This window comes from Gambusia affinis, linkage group LG19, assembly GCF_019740435.1.
Source record: "Gambusia affinis linkage group LG19, SWU_Gaff_1.0, whole genome shotgun sequence".
NCBI lineage: Eukaryota > Metazoa > Chordata > Actinopteri > Cyprinodontiformes > Poeciliidae > Gambusia > Gambusia affinis.
The window spans coordinates 13,290,035-13,311,672 of NC_057886.1; the positions used below are offsets into that span (position 1 = coordinate 13,290,035).

General features: G+C 39.4%; 2 protein-coding genes across 2 annotated transcripts; both read left to right on the plus strand.

Moving 5' to 3' along the window:
- Nucleotides 1-465: 465 nt before the first annotated feature.
- LOC122821779 (cytochrome P450 2K1-like) lies at nt 466-6,644 on the plus strand. Its single transcript, XM_044099986.1, has 9 exons — nt 466-1,089; nt 1,175-1,337; nt 1,952-2,101; nt 2,258-2,418; nt 4,304-4,483; nt 4,572-4,713; nt 4,901-5,085; nt 5,164-5,305; nt 5,397-6,644. Exons 1-9 carry the CDS (start codon nt 883-885, stop codon nt 5,582-5,584), a joined length of 1,518 nt encoding a protein of 505 aa, XP_043955921.1. The 5' UTR covers nt 466-882; the 3' UTR covers nt 5,585-6,644.
- A 4,129-nt stretch (nt 6,645-10,773) lies between these two features.
- On the plus strand, nt 10,774-17,357 carry LOC122821780 (cytochrome P450 2K1-like). Its single transcript, XM_044099987.1, has 9 exons — nt 10,774-11,507; nt 11,593-11,755; nt 11,984-12,133; nt 12,292-12,452; nt 14,378-14,557; nt 14,646-14,787; nt 14,982-15,166; nt 15,245-15,386; nt 15,478-17,357. Exons 1-9 carry the CDS (start codon nt 11,301-11,303, stop codon nt 15,663-15,665), a joined length of 1,518 nt encoding a protein of 505 aa, XP_043955922.1. The 5' UTR covers nt 10,774-11,300; the 3' UTR covers nt 15,666-17,357.
- Nucleotides 17,358-21,638: the final 4,281 nt, after the last annotated feature.

The window sequence follows — 21,638 nt, forward strand, 5'->3', positions numbered from 1 at the left end:
TCAACAAACTTATTCTTTTTATGTCGTCCTTAAGGACATGAGGGATGATGAGCTAGCAGGAGGTGAAAGGGAAGGGGGGGAAATGCAAACACTATTATGTCAATACCTGCTAAGTCAGAACAATTGAGTACAAAGAGCCTTTCAAGGATTTACAGAAGATGATATGAGCAAAAGAAAAAACAGATCCCTCCATTTTCTGTACATCCTTGTTCCCTAGAGGGGTCAGGAGGGGTGATGGTGTCTATCTCCAGCCAACATTCCGGATGAGAGGCTGGGTCACCCTGGACAGGTCGCTAGTCTGTCGCAGGGCAACACAGAAACAGACAGGAAACAACCATGCACACACACACACACTTAGGGAGAATTTAGAGAGATCAGTTAACCTAACAGTCATGTTTTTCGACTGTGGGAGGAAGACGGAGTGCCTGGAGAGAACCCATGCATGCACAGGGAGAACATGCAAACTCCATGCTGAAAGAACCCGGGCCGGGAATCAAACCCAAGACATTCTTGCTGCAAGGCAACAGCTCTACCAACTGCACCACTGTGCAGCCCAAGAAAAAACACAAATAAAAATAAAATGATCTGCCAGTACAACCATAGAGGAAACATGTCAAACTCAGTTCTTCATTAATGGCAAAGGGTTACTGAGATTAAATCTTTGTGGTAAAAGTATAAATCCATTTTCTCTCTCTATTTTTTTATTCATCAAAGCTTCAGGAATGGAGTGGAGTAAACCAACTCCGGAGTTGAAATCAGTGTCATGTTAATACACAAAGGTAAATAGGTGTGGCCAACGGAGAACAACAACCCCACAGGAACTTAAAGTCTTCTCTGCCTTAGCTGTAAATTCAGATCAGGAGATTGTAAGCAGCTGAGAACATGGAGACTTTGAAGGATTTTGATTTCTTTCTATTCTCCAGTCCTACCACTGTACTTGGACTAAGTCTCCTTTTCATAATCCTTTATTTGGTGACTGTTGGTTCCTCCAGAGAAACGGGTAAAGAGCCTCCAGGACCAAAGCCTCTGCCTCTGCTTGGCAACCTGCTGCAGCTTGACCTCCAGAGACCCTACAAAACACTGTGTGAGGTGGGCTCTGACTTAAACTGTTCAGCAACATTTAAACCTGTTTGATCTCTGTTAAATTTTTTCTCTCTTGTTTTCATCCAATTAGCTTTCCAAGAAATATGGGTCTGTATTTACAGTTTATTTTGGGCCGAAAAAAGTGGTTGTCCTAGCCGGGTACAGGACAGTCAGAGAGGCTCTGGTCAGCTATCCAGAAGAATTTGGAGAAAGAGAAATCCTACCTGTGTTTGTGGATTTATCAAAACATCATGGTATGTCCAGAAGTAAATTATTACAAATCTTTCTAAAAGTACTATTAAACAACTGTTAGACATTCTCACTTTTCTCTCATCACACCCACTGACTTCAGTGTTTTATATGGATTGTATGTGACAGATCAACTATAAAATAGTGTAAGAATTGGGAAGTAGAAGAAAAGAGATCAATACAATTTAAATTCAAAAACTGAAAATCTGAAAAGTGTGGCATCTATTCAATTTTTCTTAAGTATACTTCTCCCAGTTTTGCAGAAGTAACATTTCTGCCCTTTTGTTCTTGGAAAACAGATCAATCTCAGTCAGAATGGATGGAGATTGTCTGTGAACATCCATTTACAATGTATTCCAAAGATTTTCAATAGAATTTACTCCTGTGCTTTGTGTTTACTTAACCATCCTGCTGTCCTCGGGTCAAAATGACCCGCCACTGTGTTAAAACTCGCGAAAGATCCACTAAATATTATTTTAGGACAACAGGAGGGTTAAAGTATAACTACTTATAGTTGATCTATCACAGTGAAATTGCCATTGAAATTTTTATTTTTGTAATTTGACAAAATATTGAAACAAAGTTCAAAATTGATTATGAGTTTTGTTTACTGTATAAGGAATTCTGTTTGCAAACGGAGAAACTTGGAAAGAGATGCGTCGTTTTGCCCTCAGCACCCTCAGAGACTTTGGGATGGGGAAGAGAGTTGCAGAGGAGAAAATCTTAGAGGAGTGTGGACACCTCATTGAAGTGTTTGAGAGTTATAAAGGTATAACATAATGCTGTGTTTCTCTAAGAAACAGATATAAAATTCTTCACTGAAATGGTTTAATCATTGTTGTGGTGTAATAATTCATATGCCTTTTGTAAGTTAAGTACATTTTAATAGCAGACAAGATAAAACAGTAACTCTCTTGCTCCACAGGGAAACCATTTAACACATCCCGTCCAACAAATAATGCAACATGCAACATCATCTCCTCCATTGTGTTTGGAAGCAGATTTGAATATGATGATCCTGAATTCAGAGATTTGGTTAATCTTGCCACTGAGAATATTAAGATAGTTGGTTCGGCAGGAATCCAGGTAAGCTTAATGTTTCCAATAAGAAACTTAGTAAATAATATACTATAAGCCAAACAGACACTTTGGTAAACCACAGTGATGAAAGTCATCCATTTGTAAGGTAGAGACTGTTAAATTATTGTCTGAAGTCCATGAAGTCCAAACCTGTAATGGTTCACTAGAACAGTGTTTCCCAATTCCAGTCCTCGAGGCCCCCCAGCCTGCATGTTTTAGGTGTTTTCCTTCTGCCACACACCTGGATTGAATCTTTGGGTGATTAACAGGCTCCTGCAGTACTTGGTGGCTGCAGAAGATGTCATGCAATCATTTGAATCAGCTGTTCTGGTATAGAGGCACATCTAAAACATGCAGAGCAGGGGGCCCCGAGGACTGGAATTGGGAAACACTGCACTAGAGGGACCCATAAAATCAGCCACGACACAGGAGTGAGCAGTAAACTCTGATATTTATTAAAAGGCAACCTAAACAGGGCACATAGGATTATCAGCTGTAGCACTGGCTTGGTGATCAGTTACTGTAATGATGGGCTGAGGAACAAGGTGGAAAGCAGATGCTGCGCTGACGCAGAGCTCAGGAGGAAATGCCTGGGGAGGGAAGCGCTGATACAGGGCAGCGTACTAACTTTGTGAGGTAGCAGAAAAACCAAATCAAGATCCGAATCCTAATCAGAAGGGCCGAGGTCATGCACGATCGGTGCAGAGAGCAGAATCCGTGGGAGTGAGCGGTGTAACTGCAGTCCGATAAGGGCGAGGCAAAAGGGGCAGGTCCGAGGAACAAAGCGTGGTAGTAACTATGAAGGCGAGGTAGAAGTGCTGGAAAAGTACTTGCTGAAAGCGTTCGATAATCTGGCAGCGTGGTTGTGACTGAGAGAGGTTTAAGAAGGGAGACAATTAGGACACAACACAGGTGCGAGGAATAACGGAAATGAGGGACGTGACTTGGATTGGCTCAAACAACAAAACACAGAGTACAATGTGAACATCACACGAACCTGTTATTTTACATGGATAAAGATACCACAAATTTAATATTAAATTCTCATAAAAGACACATTTAAATTTATGTCATTTTCATAATTTGCTTTTTACAACCACATCCATTAATGTATTCTGCATTGGGGGTTTTATGTGATAGACCATAAGAATGTGGTGCATGAAATGTGATGTGCAAGGACGAGCACAAATATAGCTTTAAAATGTTTTCACATAAATGTTACATCTTTTTCTATTATAACAAATAGGTGTTCTTCCAAGATTATTATTTTTTTATCGTTCCTTAAATCATCTACCTGCTTTTGCTGCACATCACTGCTGCCACTAACATTTTGTTACTGTTAATGGTGGTGGTGGTAATATGTGGTACCGTAAGAGCTGGATGTTGAAGGATAAGTTCACAGAGCTGGAGGAATTCTTTGTGCCCTAACCAAAAAAATTCAGGACATTAATGGGACGGACTTCACATCAGCAGGTTTAAAATGTTTCATGTGATATGGTTCCATCTTGACCCAAAAATATGTACTATAAGTTAAGAAATATTAAATATTTGAGTATTTTATACATTAATAAAATTGTAGCAATATTAAAACAGCACACTTCATATGGATATGTGAGTTTACAATGTAAAACCTGCAGTCATTACAAAAACATCCAAAATCTTTGCGGCTTGAGCTCCTCTAAGTCATTCCTAAAGTTGGGCTCAGGGTGCCTGTTTGTTGTTAATGTTTCACCCAACACCACATTTAGTATAGAGCTCCTAAAGCTCCTTCCCAACAATGATTTACTCTGCCAGTATCTCAAAACAAGCTCATCCTGACTTCTGTCATGCTAAATAAATGAACTACCATTGAATTTCTCTATTCCTAAAATATATTTTCCTTAATTTCAAGTTGTACAATACATTTCCCCGGCTGGTTGGATGGATAAAAAGCCGTCAGATTGTGTTAAAAAATCGTGAAACGACATTGAAAGGACTGAAGCATTTAACCCAGAAACTGAAAGAGACACTCAACCCTCAGATTTGCAGAGGAGTGATCGACTGTTTTCTGATTCAAAAGCAGAAAGAAGAGGCAAGGCAACACAAATCTATTTTTAAAGAATAATGACAACATCAAAATGTGTGCCACATGTACCGTATTCACACAGTTTTCTTTTTAGGATTCTTTTGTCAAAGACTCTCAGTTCACTGAGGAGAACCTGTTACACACAGTGGCAAACCTGTTTGGTGCTGGAACCGACACCACAGCTGCAACACTGAGGTGGGGTTTGCTGCTCATGGCAAAGTATCCACAAATTCAAGGTAAGAAAGAAAAGAAAATATCTGGGATATTTTTCCTATAACCAGAAAACATGATTTTCAGCATGTCCTCTGACTATTAAATGTTAGTTATATATAACCCAAACATATACATGTGTACATATGTCTTTGTGGTAACTGTGATCCCTAGAGGGAAATCTGTTGATCATTCACTTCTTGTTTACTGCAGACCAGGTTCAGGAGGAGCTGACCAGGGTGGTTGGAAGCCGCGAGGTTCATGTGGAAGACCGTAAAAATCTGCCGTACACTGATGCTGTCATCCATGAGATACAGCGCCTCGGTAACATTACTCCTATGGCGGTCCCACACAAAACCAGTCGAGATGTTACCTTTCAGGGGTATTTTATCAAAGAGGTGAGCAGGAGGGAAATAAATATAGGCTTCCAACAGACAATATCTTCCAGATGATCATGCTAGTATTTTTGTCTTCAGGGAACTACTGTGATTCCCCTCCTTACATCTGTTCTGTATGATGAGAGTGAATGGGAGAGCCCACACACCTTCAACCCTTCTCATTTCTTGGACAAGGAGGGAAGATTTATCAAGAGAGATGCCTTTCTGCCATTTTCTGCGGGTAGAACAAACTCTAGCAGTTTGTTAATCAATCAGATAATCTTTGCCTTTCATGTTTGGATTAAAATGTGTTACATGTTTTCTTGTTGCAGGTCGCAGGGTGTGTCTTGGTGAGAGTCTGGCAAGGATGGAGGTTTTCCTCTTCTTCACCTCACTCCTTCAACGTTTTCGTTTCACGCCTCCACCTGGAGTTTCTGAAGATGATCTGGATCTGACTCCAGCAGTGGGATTCACCGCCCCTCCTTCTCCTCATGAGCTCTGTGCTCTCAGTCGGCAGTGAAGAATGAAGCACTAGATTGTAGCTGATGTCTCTACCAGAACCCTGATGTCACTATTACAAATGATCACTTTAAATGTCTGCATGTTACTTTAATTTGCACACTTTATTTAAGGAGCTTGGAAGAGTTCTTTAGCTGTGGGCTTTATTCCTCACTTCCTGCTTTTCTTCTATTGAGTTAATTTCACTGACATATATAGATGATGAAGAGATTCAGTTTGTATCCACATTATTTACTCATGACAAAGCAAATTCACAGAGCATGTAATAATTTAAGGTAGAGTCATCCTGAACATTGCTAAAACATCTGAGTGAAATGTCATATTGATTATGACATATTACTGAAACTCCTAGATCTGCACCTTTTTTAATGGAGTGAAAAGCAATGTTGAATGTAGATCTGCCCTGTTATTATTATTCATAACTAACTTTTATCCTAAAAATTCAACAAACCTAATTTAAAATATGAGAAAATTAGTTAAGGAATACTTCTTCTAAGCAAACCAAACCTTTTTCTCTGAGAGATAATAATCATCACTGTATTTTACTAACCTTTTCTTCTGCCGTTCATGATATATTACACCCCAGATCAAAACTTGTCAACATTGTTATATTCCCCATGTTTTACCTAGAAATACTCATAGCTACATTTATTAAACAGTAACATTTCCGACTTATATTATAGGTAAACCAAGTCTCCTGGTTTCTCATAATCTCTGTGATACAAAACGGGACAAATAAGATTATCTGCTCATCTCCTCATATTTCAGCGAATCACTTCAGCAGTGTGATGAATGTACACTTCCCCCATGCCATCTAACATGAGCATACGTTATCTATGCTAATTAAGCAAATGGCTTGAAAGAGTTACAGCATGAACACTTGGAATGTATGCACGGTAAATATTTAATGATCGACTCCTGCTGAAATTACGGTGTGTCATATTTTAAAAAAGGGAATTTGCATCATTGTAAGTGCGTAGTGTACTGCACCATGGAACTGAACCTGTCAAATCTCTATGTATCATTGTCCTTTTTAAATAAAATAATGTTCTCCATGCAAATGTATTTTGTATTTTGTATTAGTTGCAGGCAGATGTGAAACTGGTAAAACTGGTAATGATTGTATAAAAACAAAAAATACGGCAGAATATAATTTAGAAATCTTCATTAACACAGTCTCACGTCAAAGTAAAAAAAAAAAACGTATACATCTATGTTGGAACTGCACAATGTTGGGCAAATTTTTTATAATATTAGTGAATATTTGACGTTCAGAATGGTTGTTAGGCCCTCAGATGAAAAACACCCCACATAGTGTTTTAGTTTGAAATCCTGATAGAATGAGATAAGAACTGAAAAATAAAATAAACTTGTTTATTGTTTCAAATATGAGGCCTGTGTGGCACAAAGGTTGTGTATACATGAGGGATGATGAGCTAGCAGGAGGTGAAAGGGAAGGGGGGGAAATGCAAACACTATTATGTCAATACCTGCAAAGTCAGAACAATTGAGTGCAAAGAGGCTTTCAAGGATTTACAGAAGAGGATATGAGCAAAAGAAAAAACAGATCCTTCGATTTTCTGTACATCCTTCTCCCCTAGAGGGGTCAGGAGGGTTGCTGGTGTCTATCTCCAGCTAACATTCCGGGCGAGAGACGGGGTCACCCTGGACAGGTCGCCAGTCTGTCGCAGGGCAACACAGAAACAGACAGGACACAACCATGCACACACACACACACACCAAAAGAGAATTTAGAGAGATCAGTTAACCTAACAGTCATGTTTTTGGACTGTGAGAGGAAGACGGAGTGCCTGGAGAGAACCCATGCATGCACAGGGAGAACATGCAAACTCCATGCAGAAAGAACCCGGGCCAGGAATCAAACCCAAGACATTCTTGCTGCAAGGCAACAGCTCTACCAACTGCACCACTGTGCAGCCCAAGAAAAAATACAAATAAAATTAAAATTATTTGCCAGTACAACCATAGAGGAAACCTGACAAACTCGGTTCTTTATTAATGGCAAAGGGTTACTGGCATTAAATCTTTGTGGTAAAAATATAAATCCATTTTCTCTATATATTTTTTTATTCATCAAAGCTTCAGGTATGGAGTGGAGTAAACCAACTCCGGAGTTGAGATCAGTGTCATGTTAATACCCAAAGGTTAAATAGGTGTGGCCAACAGAGAACAACAACCCCACAGGAACTTAAAGTCCTCTCTGCCTTAGCTGTAAATTCAGATAAGGAGACTTTAAGCAGCTGAGAACATGGAGACTATGAAGGATTTTGATTTCTTTCTATTCTACAGTCCTACCACTGTACTTGAACTAGGTCTCCTTTTCATAATCCTTTATTTGGTGACTGTTGGTTCCTCCAGAGAAACGGGTAAAGAGCCTCCAGGACCAAAGCCTCTGCCTCTGCTTGGCAACCTGCTGCAGCTTGACCTCCAGAGACCCTACAAAACACTGTGTGAGGTGGGCTCTGACTTAAACTGTTCAGCAACATTTAAACCTGTTTGATCTCTGTTTCATTTTTTCTCTCTTGTTTTCATCCAATCAGCTTTCCAAGAAATATGGGTCTGTATTTACAGTTTATTTGGGCCGAAAAAAGTGGTTGTCCTAGTCGGGTACAGGACAGTCAGAGAGGCTCTGGTCAGCTATCCAGAAGAATTTGGAGAAAGAGAAATCCTACCTGTATTTGTGGATTTATCAAAACATCATGGTATGTCCAGAAGTAAATTATTACAAATCTTTCTAAAAGTACTATTGAACAACTGTTAGACATTCTCACTTTTCTCTCATCACACCCACTGACTTCAGTGTATTATATGGATTGTATGTGACAAATCAACTATAAAATAGAGTAAGAATTGGGAAGTAGAAGAAAAAAGATAAATACAATTTAAATTCAAAAATTGAAAATCTGAAAAGTGTGGCATCTATTCAGTTTTTTTAGGTATACTTCTCCCAGTTTTGCAGAAGTAACATTTCTGCCCTTTTGTTCTTGGAAAACAGATCAATCTCAGTCAGAATGGATGGAGATTGTCTGTGAACATCGATTTACAATGTATTCCAAAGATTTTCAATAGAATTTACTCCTGTGCTTTGTGTTTACTTAACCATCCTGTTGTCCTCGGGTCAAAATGACCCGCCACTGTGTTAAAACTCACGAAAGATCCACTAAATGTTATTGTAGGACAACAGGAGGGTTAAAGTATAACTACTTATAGTTGATCTATCACAGTGAAATTGCCATTGAAATTTTTATTTTTGTAATTTGACAAAATATTGAAACAAAGTTCAAAATTGATTATGAGTTTTGTTCACTGTATAAGGAATTCTGTTTGCAAACGGAGAAACATGGAAAGAGATGCGTCGTTTTGCCCTCAGCACCCTGAAAGACTTTGGGATGGGGAAGAGAGTTGCAGAGGAGAAAATCTTAGAGGAGTGTGGACACCTCATTCAAGTGTTTGAGAGTTATAAAGGTATAACATAATGCTGTGTTTCTCTAACAAACAGACACATAAAATTCTTCACTAAAATGGTTTAATCATTGTTGTGGTGTACTAATTCATATGCCTTTTGTAAGTTAAGTACATTTTAATAGCAGACAAGATAAAACAGTAACTCTCTTGCTCCACAGGGAAACCATTTAACACATCTCATCCAACAAGTAATGCAACATACAACATCATCTCCTCCATTGTGTTTGGAAGCAGATTTGAATATGATGATCCTCAATTCAGAGATTTGGTTAATCGAGTCACTGAGAATGTTAAGATAGTTGGTTCGGCAGGAATCCAGGTAAGTTTAATGTTTCAAATAAGAAACTTAGTAAATAATATACTATAAGCCAAACGGAGACTTTGGTAAACCACAATGATAAACGTTAACCATATGTAAGGTAGAGACTGTTAAATTATTCTCTGAAGTCCATGAAGTCCAAACCTGTAATGGTTCACTATAGAGGGACCCATAAAATCAGCCACAAAGGAGGGACGTGACTTGGATTGGCTCAAACAACAAAACACAGAGTACAATGTGAACATCACACGAACCTGTTATTTTACATGTATAAACATACCCCAATGTTTAAAATTAAATTCTCATTAAAGACATATTTAGATTTATGTAATTTTCATAATTGGTTTTTTACAACCACATCCTTTAAGTATTCTGCTTTGGGGGTTTTATGTGGTTGACCATCAGATTATGGTGCATGAAATGTCTCAGCCAGATCTAAAGAAACTCATCCATGCGTTTATCTTCAGTCGTATTGATTATTGCAACAGGATCTTCACAGGTCTGTCCAACAAATCAATCAAACAGCTGCAGCTGATCCAGAATGCTGCTGCTCTTGTTCTAACTAAAACCAGGAAGATAGAGCACATAACACCAGTTTTAAAGTCCCTCCACTGGCTCCCTATAGCTCAAAGAATATACTTTAAAATACTGTTGTTAGTTTATAAATCACTGAATGGTTTAGCACCACAATACATTAAAGATCTGCTGCTGTTGTATCAACCTTCCACACCTCTCAGGTCTTCCGGTTCTGGTCTGCTCTCCCCCCCCAAAACCGGAACCAAACGAGGAGAAGCGGCATTTGGCATCTATTCACCAAAAATCTGGAACAAACTTCCAGAAAACTGTAAAACAGCTGAAACACTGACTTCCTTTAAATCTCAAATAAAAACCCACTTGTTTAGAGTTGTATTTGAAACGTAATCAATCTGACTTGTTGTTGTGTTTTTATTATTGATTCTATGTTGCATTGTGTTTTTGTGTTTGATTTGGTGCAAAGCACTTAGAAATGCCTTGTTGCTGAAATGTGCTATCTAAATAAAATTCGATTTGATTTTGATTTGATTCTGAAGCTCCTACCCCCGCGACCCGACTCCGGACAAGCGGAAGAAGATGGATTGATAGATGGAGCCTATCAAGGATTTACAGAAGAGCATATGTGCAAAAGAAAAACAGATCCTTCCATTTTCTGTACATCCTTCTCCCCTAGAGGGTTCAGGAGGGTTGCTGGTGTCTATCTCCAGCTAACGTTCCGGGCGAGAGACGGGGTCACCCTGGACAGGTCGCCAGTCTGTCACAGGGCAACACAGAAACAGACAGGACACAACCATGCACACACACACACACACACACGCACACACACACACACACACACACACACTCACACCTAGGGAGAATTTAGAGAGATCAGTTAACCTAACAGTCATGTTTTTGGACTGTGGGAGGAAGACGGAGTGCCTGGAGAGAATCCACGCACGCACAGGGAGAACATGCAAACTCCATGCAGAAAGACCCCGGGCCGGGAATCAAACCCAAGACATTCTTGCTGCAAGGCAACAGCTCTACCAACTGCACCACTGTGCAGCCCAAGAAAAACACAAATAAAAATAAAATTATTTGCCAGTACAACCATAGAGGAAACATGACAAACTCAGTTCTTTATTAATGGCAAAGGGTTACTGGCATTAAATCTTTGTGGTAAAAGTATGAATCCATTTTCTCTATATATTTTTTTATTCATCAAAGCTTCAGGTATGGAGTGGAGTAAACCAACTCCGGAGTTGAAATCAGTGTCATGTTAATACTCAAAGGTTAAATAGGTGTGGCCAACAGAGAACAAAAACCCCACAGGAACCTAAAGTCCTCTCTGTCTTAGCTGTAAATTCAGATCAGGAGACTTTAAGCAGCTGAGAACATGGAGACTTTGAAGGATTTTGATTTCTTTCTATTCTCCAGTCCTACCACTGTACTTGGACTAAGTCTCCTTTTCATAATCCTTTATTTGGTGACTGTTGGTTCCTCCAGAGAAATGGGTAAAGAGCCTCCAGGACCAAAGCCTCTGCCTCTGCTTGGCAACCTGCTGCAGCTTGACCTCCAGAGACCCTACAAAACACTCTGTGAGGTGGGCTCTGACTTAAACTGTTCAGCAACATTTAAACCTGTTTGATCTCTGTTTAATTTTTTCTCTCTTGTTTTCATCAAATCAGCTTTCCAAGAAATATGGGTCTGTATTTACAGTTTATTTTGGGCCGAAAAAAGTGGTTGTCCTAGCCGGGTACAGGACAGTCAGAGAGGCTCTGGTCAGCTATCCAGAAGAATTTGGAGAAAGAGAAATCCTACCTGTATTTGTGGATTTATCAAAACATCATGGTATGTCCAGAAGTAAATTTTTACAAATCTTTCCAAAAATACTATTGAACAACTGTATTCCAAAGATCTTGAATAGAATTTACTCCTTTGCTTTGTGTTGACTTAATGTATAACTACTTATTGTTGGTCTATCACAGTGGAATATCCATTGAAATGTTTATTTCTGTAATTTGACAAAATACTGAAACAAAGTTCAAAATTGATTATGAGTTTTGTTTACTGTACAAGGAATTCTGTTTGCAAACGGAGAAACTTGGAAAGAGATGCGTCGTTTTGCCCTCAGCACCCTGAAAGACTTTGGGATGGGGAAGAGAGTTGCAGAGGAGAAAATCTTAGAGGAGTGTGGACACCTCATTGAAGTGTTTGAGAGTTATAAAGGTATAACATAATGCTGTGTTTCTCTAACAAACAGACACATAAAATTCTTCACTGAAATGATTTAATCATTGTTGTGGTGTACTAATTCATATGCCTTTTGTAAGTTAAGTACATTTTAATAGCAGACAAGATAAAACAGTAACTCTCTTGCTCCACAGGGAAACCATTTAACACATCTCATCCAACAAATAATGCAACATCCAACATCATCTCCTCCATTGTGTTTGGAAGCCGATTTGAATATGATGATCCTCAATTCATAGATTTGGTTAATCGAGTCACTGAGAATATTAAGGTAGTTGGTTCAGCAGGAATCCAGGTAAGCTTAATGTTTCAAATAAGAAACTTAGTAAATAATATACTATGAGCCAAACAGACACTTTGGTAAACCACAGTGATGAAAGTCATCCATTTGTAAGGTAGAGACTGTTAAATTATTGTCTGAAGTCCATGAAGTCCAAACCTGTAATGGTTCACTAGAACAGTGTTTCCCAATTCCAGTCCTCGAGGCCCCCCAGCCTGCATGCTTTAGGTGTTTTCCTTCTGCCACACACCTGGATTGAATCTTTGGGTGATTAACAGGCTCCTGCAGTACTTGGTGGCTGCAGAAGATGTCATGCAATCATTTGAATCAGCTGTTCTGGTATAGAGGCACATCTAAAACATGCAGAGCAGGGGGCCCCGAGGACTGGAATTGGGAAACACTGCACTAGAGGGACCCATAAAATCAGCCACGACACCGGAGTGAGCAGTAAACTCTGATATTTATTAAAAGGCAGCTTAAACTGGGCAGACTGGATCATCAGCTGTAGCACTGGCTTGGTGATCAGTTACTGTAGTGATCGGCTGAGGAACAAGGAGGAAAGCAGATGCTGCGCTGACGCAGAGCTCTGGAGGAAATGCCTGGGGACGGAAGCGCTGATACAGGGCAGCGTACTAACTTTGTGAGGTAGCAGAAGAACCAAATCCAGATCTGAATCCTAGTCAGAAGGGCCGAGGTCATGCACGATCGGTGCAGAGAGCAGAATTCGTGAGTGAGCGGTGTAACTGCAACAGGCGTGGGTCGAGATCCAGATGGGTGATCAGTAACAGTCCGACAAGGGCGAGGCAAAAGGGGCAGGTCCGAGGAACAAAGCTTGGTAGTAACTATGAAGGCGAGGTAGAAGTGCTGGAAAAGTACTTGCTGAAGGCGTTCGATAATCTGGCAGCGTGGTTGTGACTGAGAGAGGTTTAAGAAGGGAGACAATTAGGACGCAACACAGGTGCGAGGAATAACGGAAATGAGGGACGTGACTTGGATTGGCTCAAACAACAAAACACAGAGTACAATGTGAACGTCACACAAACCTGTTATTTTACATGTATAAAGATACCCCAAATTTAAAATTAAATTCTCATAAAAGACACATTTAAATTTATGTCATTTTCATAATTTGCTTTTTATAACCACATCCTTTAATGTATTCTGCATTGGGGGTTTTATGTTTTAGACCATCAGAATGTGGTGCATGAAATATGATCTGCAAGGACGAGCACAAATATAGTTTTAAAATGTTTTCACATAAATGTTCCATCTTTTTCTATTACAACAAATAGTTGTTCTTCCAAGATTATTTTTTTTATCGTTCCTTAAATCATCTACCTGCTTTTGCTGCACATCACTGCTGCCACTAACATTTTGTTACTGTTATTGGTGGTGGTGGTAATATGTGGTACCTGAAGAGCTGGATTTTGAAGGATAAGTTCACAGAGCTGGAGGAAGTCTTTGTGCCCTAACAAAAAAAAAAAAATCCAGGACATTAATAGGACGGACTTCACATCAGCAGGTTTAAAATGTTCCATGTGACATGGTTCCATCTTGACCCAAAAATATGTACTATAAGTTAAGAAATATTAAATATTTGAGTATTTTATACATTAAAAAAATTGTAGCAATATTAAAACAGCACACTTCATATGGATATGTGAGTTTACAATGTAAAACCTGCAGTCATTACAAAAACATTCAGAATCTTTGCAGCTTGAGCTTCTCTAAGTCATTCCTAAAGTTGGGCTCAGGGTGCCTGTTTGTTGTTAATGTTCCACCCAACACCACATTTAGTATAGAGCTCCTAAAGCTCCTTCCCAACAAGGATTTACTCTGCCAGTGTCTCAAAACAAGCTCACCCTGACTTCTGTCATGCTAAACAAATGAACTACCATTGAATTTCTCTATTCCTAAAATATATTGTCCTTAATTTCAAGTTGTACAATACATTTCCCCGGCTGGTTGGATGGATAAAAGGCCGTCAGATTCTGTTAAAAAATTGTGAAACGACATTGAAAGACCTGAAGCATTTAACCCAGAAACTGAAAGAGACACTCAACCCTCAGATTTGCAGAGGAGTGATCGACTGTTTTCTGATTCAAAAGCAGAAAGAAGAGGCAAGGCAACACAAATCTATATTTAAAGAATAATGACAACATCAAAATGTGTGCCACATGTACCGTATTCACACAGTTTTCTTTTTAGGATTCTTTTGTCAAAGACACTCAGTTCACTGAGGAGAACCTGTTATATACAGTCTCAAACCTGTTTTCTGCTGGAACCGACACCACAGCTGCAACACTGAGGTGGGGTTTGCTGCTCATGGCAAAGTATCCACAAATTCAAGGTAAGAAAGAGGAGAAAATATCTGGGATATTTTTCCTATGCCCAGAAAACATTATTTTCAGCATGTCCTCTGACAATTAAATGTTAGTTAAAAATAATATATAACCCAAACATATACATGTGTACATATGTCTTTGTGGTAACTGTGATCCCTAGAGGGAAATCTGTTGATCATTCACTTCTTGTTTACTGCAGACCAGGTTCAGGAGGAGCTGACCAGGGTGGTTGGAAGCCGCGAGGTTCATGTGGAAGACCGTAAAAATCTGCCGTACACTGATGCTGTCATCCATGAGATACAGCGGCTCGGTAACATTTCTCCTATGGCGGTCCCACACAAAACCAGTCGAGATGTTACCTTTCAGGGGTATTTGATCAAAGAGGTGAGCAGGAGGGAAATAAATATAGGCTTCCAACAGACAATATCTTCCAGATGATCATGCTAGTATTTTTGTCTTCAGGGAACTACTGTGATTCCCCTCCTTACATCTGTACTGTATGATGAGAGTGAATGGGAGAGCCCACACACCTTCAACCCTTCTCATTTCTTGGACAAGGAGGGAAGATTTATCAAGAGAGATGCCTTTCTGCCATTTTCTGCGGGTAGAACAAACTCTAGCAGTTTGTTAATCAATCAGATAATCTTTGCCTTTCATGTTTGGATTAAAATGTGTTACATGTTTTCTTGTTGCAGGTCGCAGGGTGTGTCTTGGTGAGAGTCTGGCAAAGATGGAGGTTTTCCTCTTCTTCACCTCACTCCTTCAACGTTTTCGTTTCACGCCTCCACCTGGAGTTTCTGAAGATGATCTGGATCTGACTCCAGCAGTGGGATTCACCGCCCCTCCTTCTCCTCATGAGCTCTGTGCTCTCAGTCGGCAGTGAAGAATGAAGCACTAGATTGTAGTTGATGTCTCTACCAGAACCCTGATGTCACTATTACAAATGATCACTTTAAATGTCTGCATGTTACTTTAATTTGCACACGTTATTTAAGGAGCTTGAAAGAGTTCTTTAGCTGTGGCTTTATCCCTCACTTCCTTCTTTTCTTCTATTGAGTGAATTTCACTGACATATATAGATGATGAAGAGATTCAGTTTGTATCCACATTATTTACTCATGACAAAGCAAATTTATAGAGCATGTAATAATTTAAGGTAGAGTCATCCTTAACATTGCTAAAACATCTGAGTGAAATGTCATATTGATTATGACATATTACTGAAACAATTGGAGAGTTGGGTGGGACTCTCTGGTCCAGAACCCCATTGGTTGAAATCTTACATTAAGAACAGGGATTTCTTTGCTTCCATAGGAAATTTCTCATTGAAGTGGACAGAAGTCACCTGTGGGGTACCCCAAGGTTCAATCCTAGGACCCCTCTTAGTCATTACCTTTGTGCTCCCACTAGTTCAGGCAATAAGATTAGCTACCACAGCTAAGCAGATGATACACAGCTCTATGGTACATTATCATAGGTGACTCCAAACAAACAGATGGTTAGAACAGATAAATGTGTGGATGTGCCACATCTTTCTCCACCTGAATATAAACAATACTTAACAGAAGTTATTATCTATGGACTTAAAGAGGAACGATCTAGAGTCAGCGCACAACTTCAGCTTTGACAGATGGAAACCGGCAATCAGGCCTGAAATCTGGGTGTAGATATGGACTCAGACCTGAACATTCAGAGCCACATAAAGACAGTTACAAAGACAGCCTTCTATCACCTGAAGTACATTTAGAGAATTAAAGGACTGATGTCTCAGCAAGATCCAAAGAAACTCACCCTTGTGCTTATCATCAGTCGCAATGATTACTACAACAGCATCTTCAGGTCTGCGTAAAAACATCAATCAGACAGCTGCAACTGATCCAAAATGCAGCTGTTCAGGTTCTGACTAAAACCAGGTGGATAGAACCTACCATTCCAGTTATAAAATCCTTATATCACAGAGAATAGGCTTTAAAATACTGTTATTAGTTCATAAGTCACTGAATGGCTTAGCATTACAATACATTAAAGATCTGTTGCTGCTGTATCAACTTTCCAGACCTCTGAGGTCTGAAAAGTTGATACTGGTCTACTGGTGCTAGTCTGCTCCGCATCCCCAGAACCTGAACTAAGCATAGAATGTTTTGTGGCTCAAACAACCCTTCATATGTTCACACAACTGCATTATCATCCTCTAAATGACATTTGGTGTGTCCTGAAAAGAGATCCTAGAGATTGTCACTGTAATTCTTCTCATTGCTTATTTTTTAGCATCTAATGGAGGTTGGAGGCCTGCGGAATTTCTATGGCATATTTCAGGCCAGCTGTATGTTGCAGGGACTGGGCGGGAAGAAGTTGGGATCCAGAGCAAAGCTGTGTGGCTGAATATATCTAGTTGGTAAAGTTCAGCCTTGCATGACAATTCCAGCTCCTTTTCTTTCCCAGCAATGTAGAATTCCACATTCTTAAACCCAAATTTTGATGCAGGAATGAACACATGAAACTCTTTACCTCACCCTTGCTCACATTGCAAACAATTTAACAAATGGTGCATTCAGTTTCCAGAGACCAGGGCCAGTTTGCCACAGGAGCCTCTATTAACCTTAACAGGGGAAGCTCTGGATGTGAGAAAAGGTCATTGCAGTACAAGTGCTCTTTTACACTTTAAATCAGACATGAACAATAAAGCAGTAATTTTCCATCCGTTCATTGTAGTAACTTTCTTTGTGATGCTTTGTGGACATAAAATGTCATATTTCACAGACAAAAAGAATAATATAGCCAGGAGAAATAAGAAAAAGGTTTCTATTGGCTCTTCACTTTTTCCACTTATTCTCAATTCCGGAACTTTCATAATCAGGTTCATAAATTGCATAGTAGTGGAAGCGAGTGTAACATTATCTGCTCTTGAACAAAAGGCTGAGTGTAAAGAAAAAACATAGAGAGTAGATTCATGACAGAATAAATTGCAAACTTGAAGGTACAAACTCAGAATATGTTTATTTTTTTAGGTTTGTGTTAATTTCTGTAACCACCTACTAATCCGATAAAGCACAGATGTCAAACTCCAGTCTTGGAGGGCCACTGCCATGCAACCTTTAGATGTCCCTCTGCTGCACCACACCTGCATATAATAATTATGTCATTAGCAAGGCTCTGGGGAGCTTTTCTACAAAAGAAGGATGTAATTATGCCATTTCACTCCAGTGTTTTGTACCTGTGGCACATCTAAAAACTGCAGGACAGTGGCACTTTAAGGCTGGAGTTTGACACTCCTGCAATAAAGGAACCAGATAATTTGCTGGGTTAAAGTAGAAAGCTGCTCAACCTGTTTTCTTTGTGAAAACACACAGAAAATGCGGATTTAATTTCAGTTATTGAGATGGTGTCAAAAAGAGGGAGAGGCTGCCTAATCCTGGCTGATACCTTATACCATTACACTGTTTCCTCTGTAAAAAACTCATCCACAATCATGCAGTATAGTTTCATCTGTCCAGGATAAGACAAAACTATTTTGTAAGATTTTGTACACCATAAGCATTTGAACTTATAACTTATTTTTTTTTTCTTTTTATTGATTTTCTAACTTTATGAAAACATCAACAAAATTAAACAAAAACAACCCACCCCAAAACAACAAGGAACACTGCAATGTCCACATAAAAAAATATATAAATACATACATACAGCCCACATACACAAAATACAGTAGTCATGATCCAAAATAGTTACAACTGTCAGACAGCCAAATGAGTGATATATTGAATGTAAGAGGGAGAGAAAAACATAAAGATAAAAATAAAAAATTACAGCCTCTGTAAAAAGGACTGCAGTGGGGCCCAGATCCTCCAAAAATTTTTAGACTTTTGATGAAGGTCATGAGTAAGTTTTTCAACTGAGACAATGGCGGAAATCTGTGATATCCACATATCAACTGTAGGGGCCTGTGGTGCTGACCATCTCAGTAGTATGCATTTCTTGGCCAGAAATAAAAGGATTGTAAGCAGATGTTTAGTGTCTGCATTAAGTAGAATGTCTGAAGCATGGTTAAAGAGACAGAAGGAAGGAGTTTACCAATGATCTCTTGTATCATGTATCTCTTGTATCATGAGATGAACTCTTTTCCAGAAAGTTTGAATACAATTGCAAGACCAAAATAAGTGAATAAATGTGCCCCTATGTATTTTGCATTTATGACACAGATCTGAAGCATCAGGAAACATCCTCCGAAGACGAACAAGTGTATAATAAGTTCGGTAGAAGAATTTAAAGTTCTGCTCATGTAAAGAAACTGAGGTCGAGTTGGGGAAGACCCCATCACAGATTTCTTCCCAATCTGCCAGATCGAACGTCAGTCCTAGGTCACACTCCCACACCAGCTTCATAGCATCATAACCTGAGGAGTCAGAGCCAGATAGTAAATGATATATCTTAGAGATAAGTCCTTTGGGAGATTTGGTCACGATAATCATATTCTCTAACTCTGACAATTTTGCACGTAATTTTCCTGTCCTCCAGAGAGAGCTCACAAAATGACGGATCTGTAGGTATTTATAGAAATCTCTATTGGCTTTAATTTGTTCAAAGGATTTAACAGAGTCAGAGTCCAGCATGTCCATAATATTTGACAGTCCCTTAGATCAGTGGTCTCCAACCTTTTTTGTACAGCGGACCGGGCCAAGCCTTCGTAAATTCCTGCGGACCGGGGGAGGGGGGTGTTCGTGCGTGCGTTGTGAAGATCGAACGCGGGGGGGGGGGGGGCTCGGCATCCGGTGTACGATTTTCAAAATAAAAGCTCCTCCATACTCAATACATAGAACGGACATATTTAATTATTTCTTGCGCGGCCCGGTACCAATTGGTCCACGGACCGGTACCGGTCCGCGGCCCGGTGGTTGGGGACCACTGCCTTAGATGACCATTCAGACAAGCCAATGCTTCTAATCTCTGCCGGTAAATCTGGGTTCAAAGTTAACGATGACCAAGAAGAGAGGGTGGGAGAGATATTTAGATATTTCCTCATGTCTCGCCAGGCCAGCAAAGTATTATAAACAATGAAGTTACTTCTGAGATGAGCCATTTGGTCTATGCCACTTATAAAAAAAAGAGAATTAAGTTTGCTGGGGAGACAAGATTGTGACTCCAGATCTAACCATAAAGCGTTCTTTCTATTCATAAACCAATTTGATATGATTTTAAGTTGTGCTGACCAATAATAAAGCTGCAGGGATGGTAACGACAAATCTCCAAGATGTTTTGGCTTAGTTAATATAGAAAACTTGACTCTTGGGTGTTTGTTGTTCCAGATTTAGTAATTTGAAGTGTGCAGGGGATAAATAGCAGGGAAGATTTTGATATAAATAGTTCAGTCGTGGAAGAATGTTCATTTTTATAATATTGATTCTCCCTAAGAAGGAGGTTGGCAGGGGATCCCATTTTATTAAATAATTTTTTATCTTCTGAATTAAAGGTGAGTAATTAGTTCCAAAAAGATTATTCAGATCAGGTGTAACAAAAATACCCAGATACTTGAAGCCTCTGATAGACATTTGAAAAGGAGATTGCATAAACCTTTCGGAGGGGATGCTGAAAGGGGTGGCGACAGATTTTCCTAAATTGATTTTATATCCTGATAAAGCACTGAATGTAGCCATAGATTCCAGGACAGCTGGAATTGATTTCTCAGGATCACACATATGCAAAAGTACGTCATCTGCAAATAATGAAATTATATGGTTTCTACCACCTATATTGATTCCAGATACATCTGGATTAGTCCTGATAATCTCAGCCAGGGATTCAATAAACAATGTAAACAATAAGGGTGAAAGGGGGCACCCCTGCCTACAACCCCTATGAATCTTGAAGGGCTCAGACATCAAACCATTTGTGTTAACTGAGGCTGTTGGGTCTGAATAAAAGCTTTTAACCAGATTGATAAAATTTGGCCCCAGACCGAATTTGTGTAACACCTGAAAAAGAAACTGCCATTCAACTCGGTCAAAAGCCTTCTCGGCATCGAGGGAAACAATTACTGCTAGCTCTTTGTGAATATTAAGGCGCTGAACAACATTAAGAACGCATTGTATATTGTCTGTGCCATATCTATTTTTTATAAACCCTCCCTGATCTGGATTTATAATTTTAGGAAGGATGTTTTCCAATCTCCGGGCCAATACTTTTGCCACAATTTTATAGTCAACGTTAAGCAAACTAATAGGCCTAAAGGAGGAACGATCCAGGGGACTTTTACCTTCTTTTAAAATAAGACTGATGGAGGCATGTCTCCATGAGGGGGGATGCCATTTCTCAAAATGTCATTAACAGCAGGCATGAACATTGGTTGAATCTCAGGCCAAAATAGCTTAAAAAATTCCAATGGAAACCCATCGGGTCCAGGACATTTTCTGTTTGGCATAGATTTAATTGCAGCCCAAACTTCCTCCGGAGTGATAGCAGCATCTAAGAAGGCACTATCTTCTCCCGTGACAGAAGGCAGAGATATGCTGCTCAGATAGGAGGAGATAATGTCCGGGTCAGCCATGTCCGTATTATATAAAGATATATAAAAATCCCGGAAAGTGCTGTTAATAAGTATTGGGTCGTATGTGACGTCTTTGTTCTGCCTTCTGATCATGTTAATTGAGCGACAATTATCTTGATTTTGCAATAAATTGGAAAGCATGCGACTGGACGTATTTCCAAATTCATAGTATTTCTGTTTAGTATAAAATAATAATTTCTGAACCTGATGGGTGTAGTCTATATTAAGCTCAGATTTAACAGCCGTTAATGTTTTCAAATTTGACAATGTTGGTGAATGTTTGTGTATTTGCTCCAGTCGGATCACCTCTTTTTC

Coding starts and splice junctions, on each gene's coding strand:
- LOC122821779 (XM_044099986.1), top strand. CDS start 883: ATGGAGACTTTGAAGGATTTTGATTTCTTTCTATTCTCCAGTCCTACC. Junction 2,102..2,257: donor AGTGTTTGAGAGTTATAAAG/GTATAACATAAT, acceptor CTTGCTCCACAG/GGAAACCATTTAACACATCC. Junction 2,419..4,303: donor TTGGTTCGGCAGGAATCCAG/GTAAGCTTAATG, acceptor CTTAATTTCAAG/TTGTACAATACATTTCCCCG.
- LOC122821780 (XM_044099987.1), top strand. CDS start 11,301: ATGGAGACTTTGAAGGATTTTGATTTCTTTCTATTCTCCAGTCCTACC. Junction 11,508..11,592: donor CCTACAAAACACTCTGTGAG/GTGGGCTCTGAC, acceptor TCATCAAATCAG/CTTTCCAAGAAATATGGGTC. Junction 14,558..14,645: donor TTCAAAAGCAGAAAGAAGAG/GCAAGGCAACAC, acceptor TTTTCTTTTTAG/GATTCTTTTGTCAAAGACAC.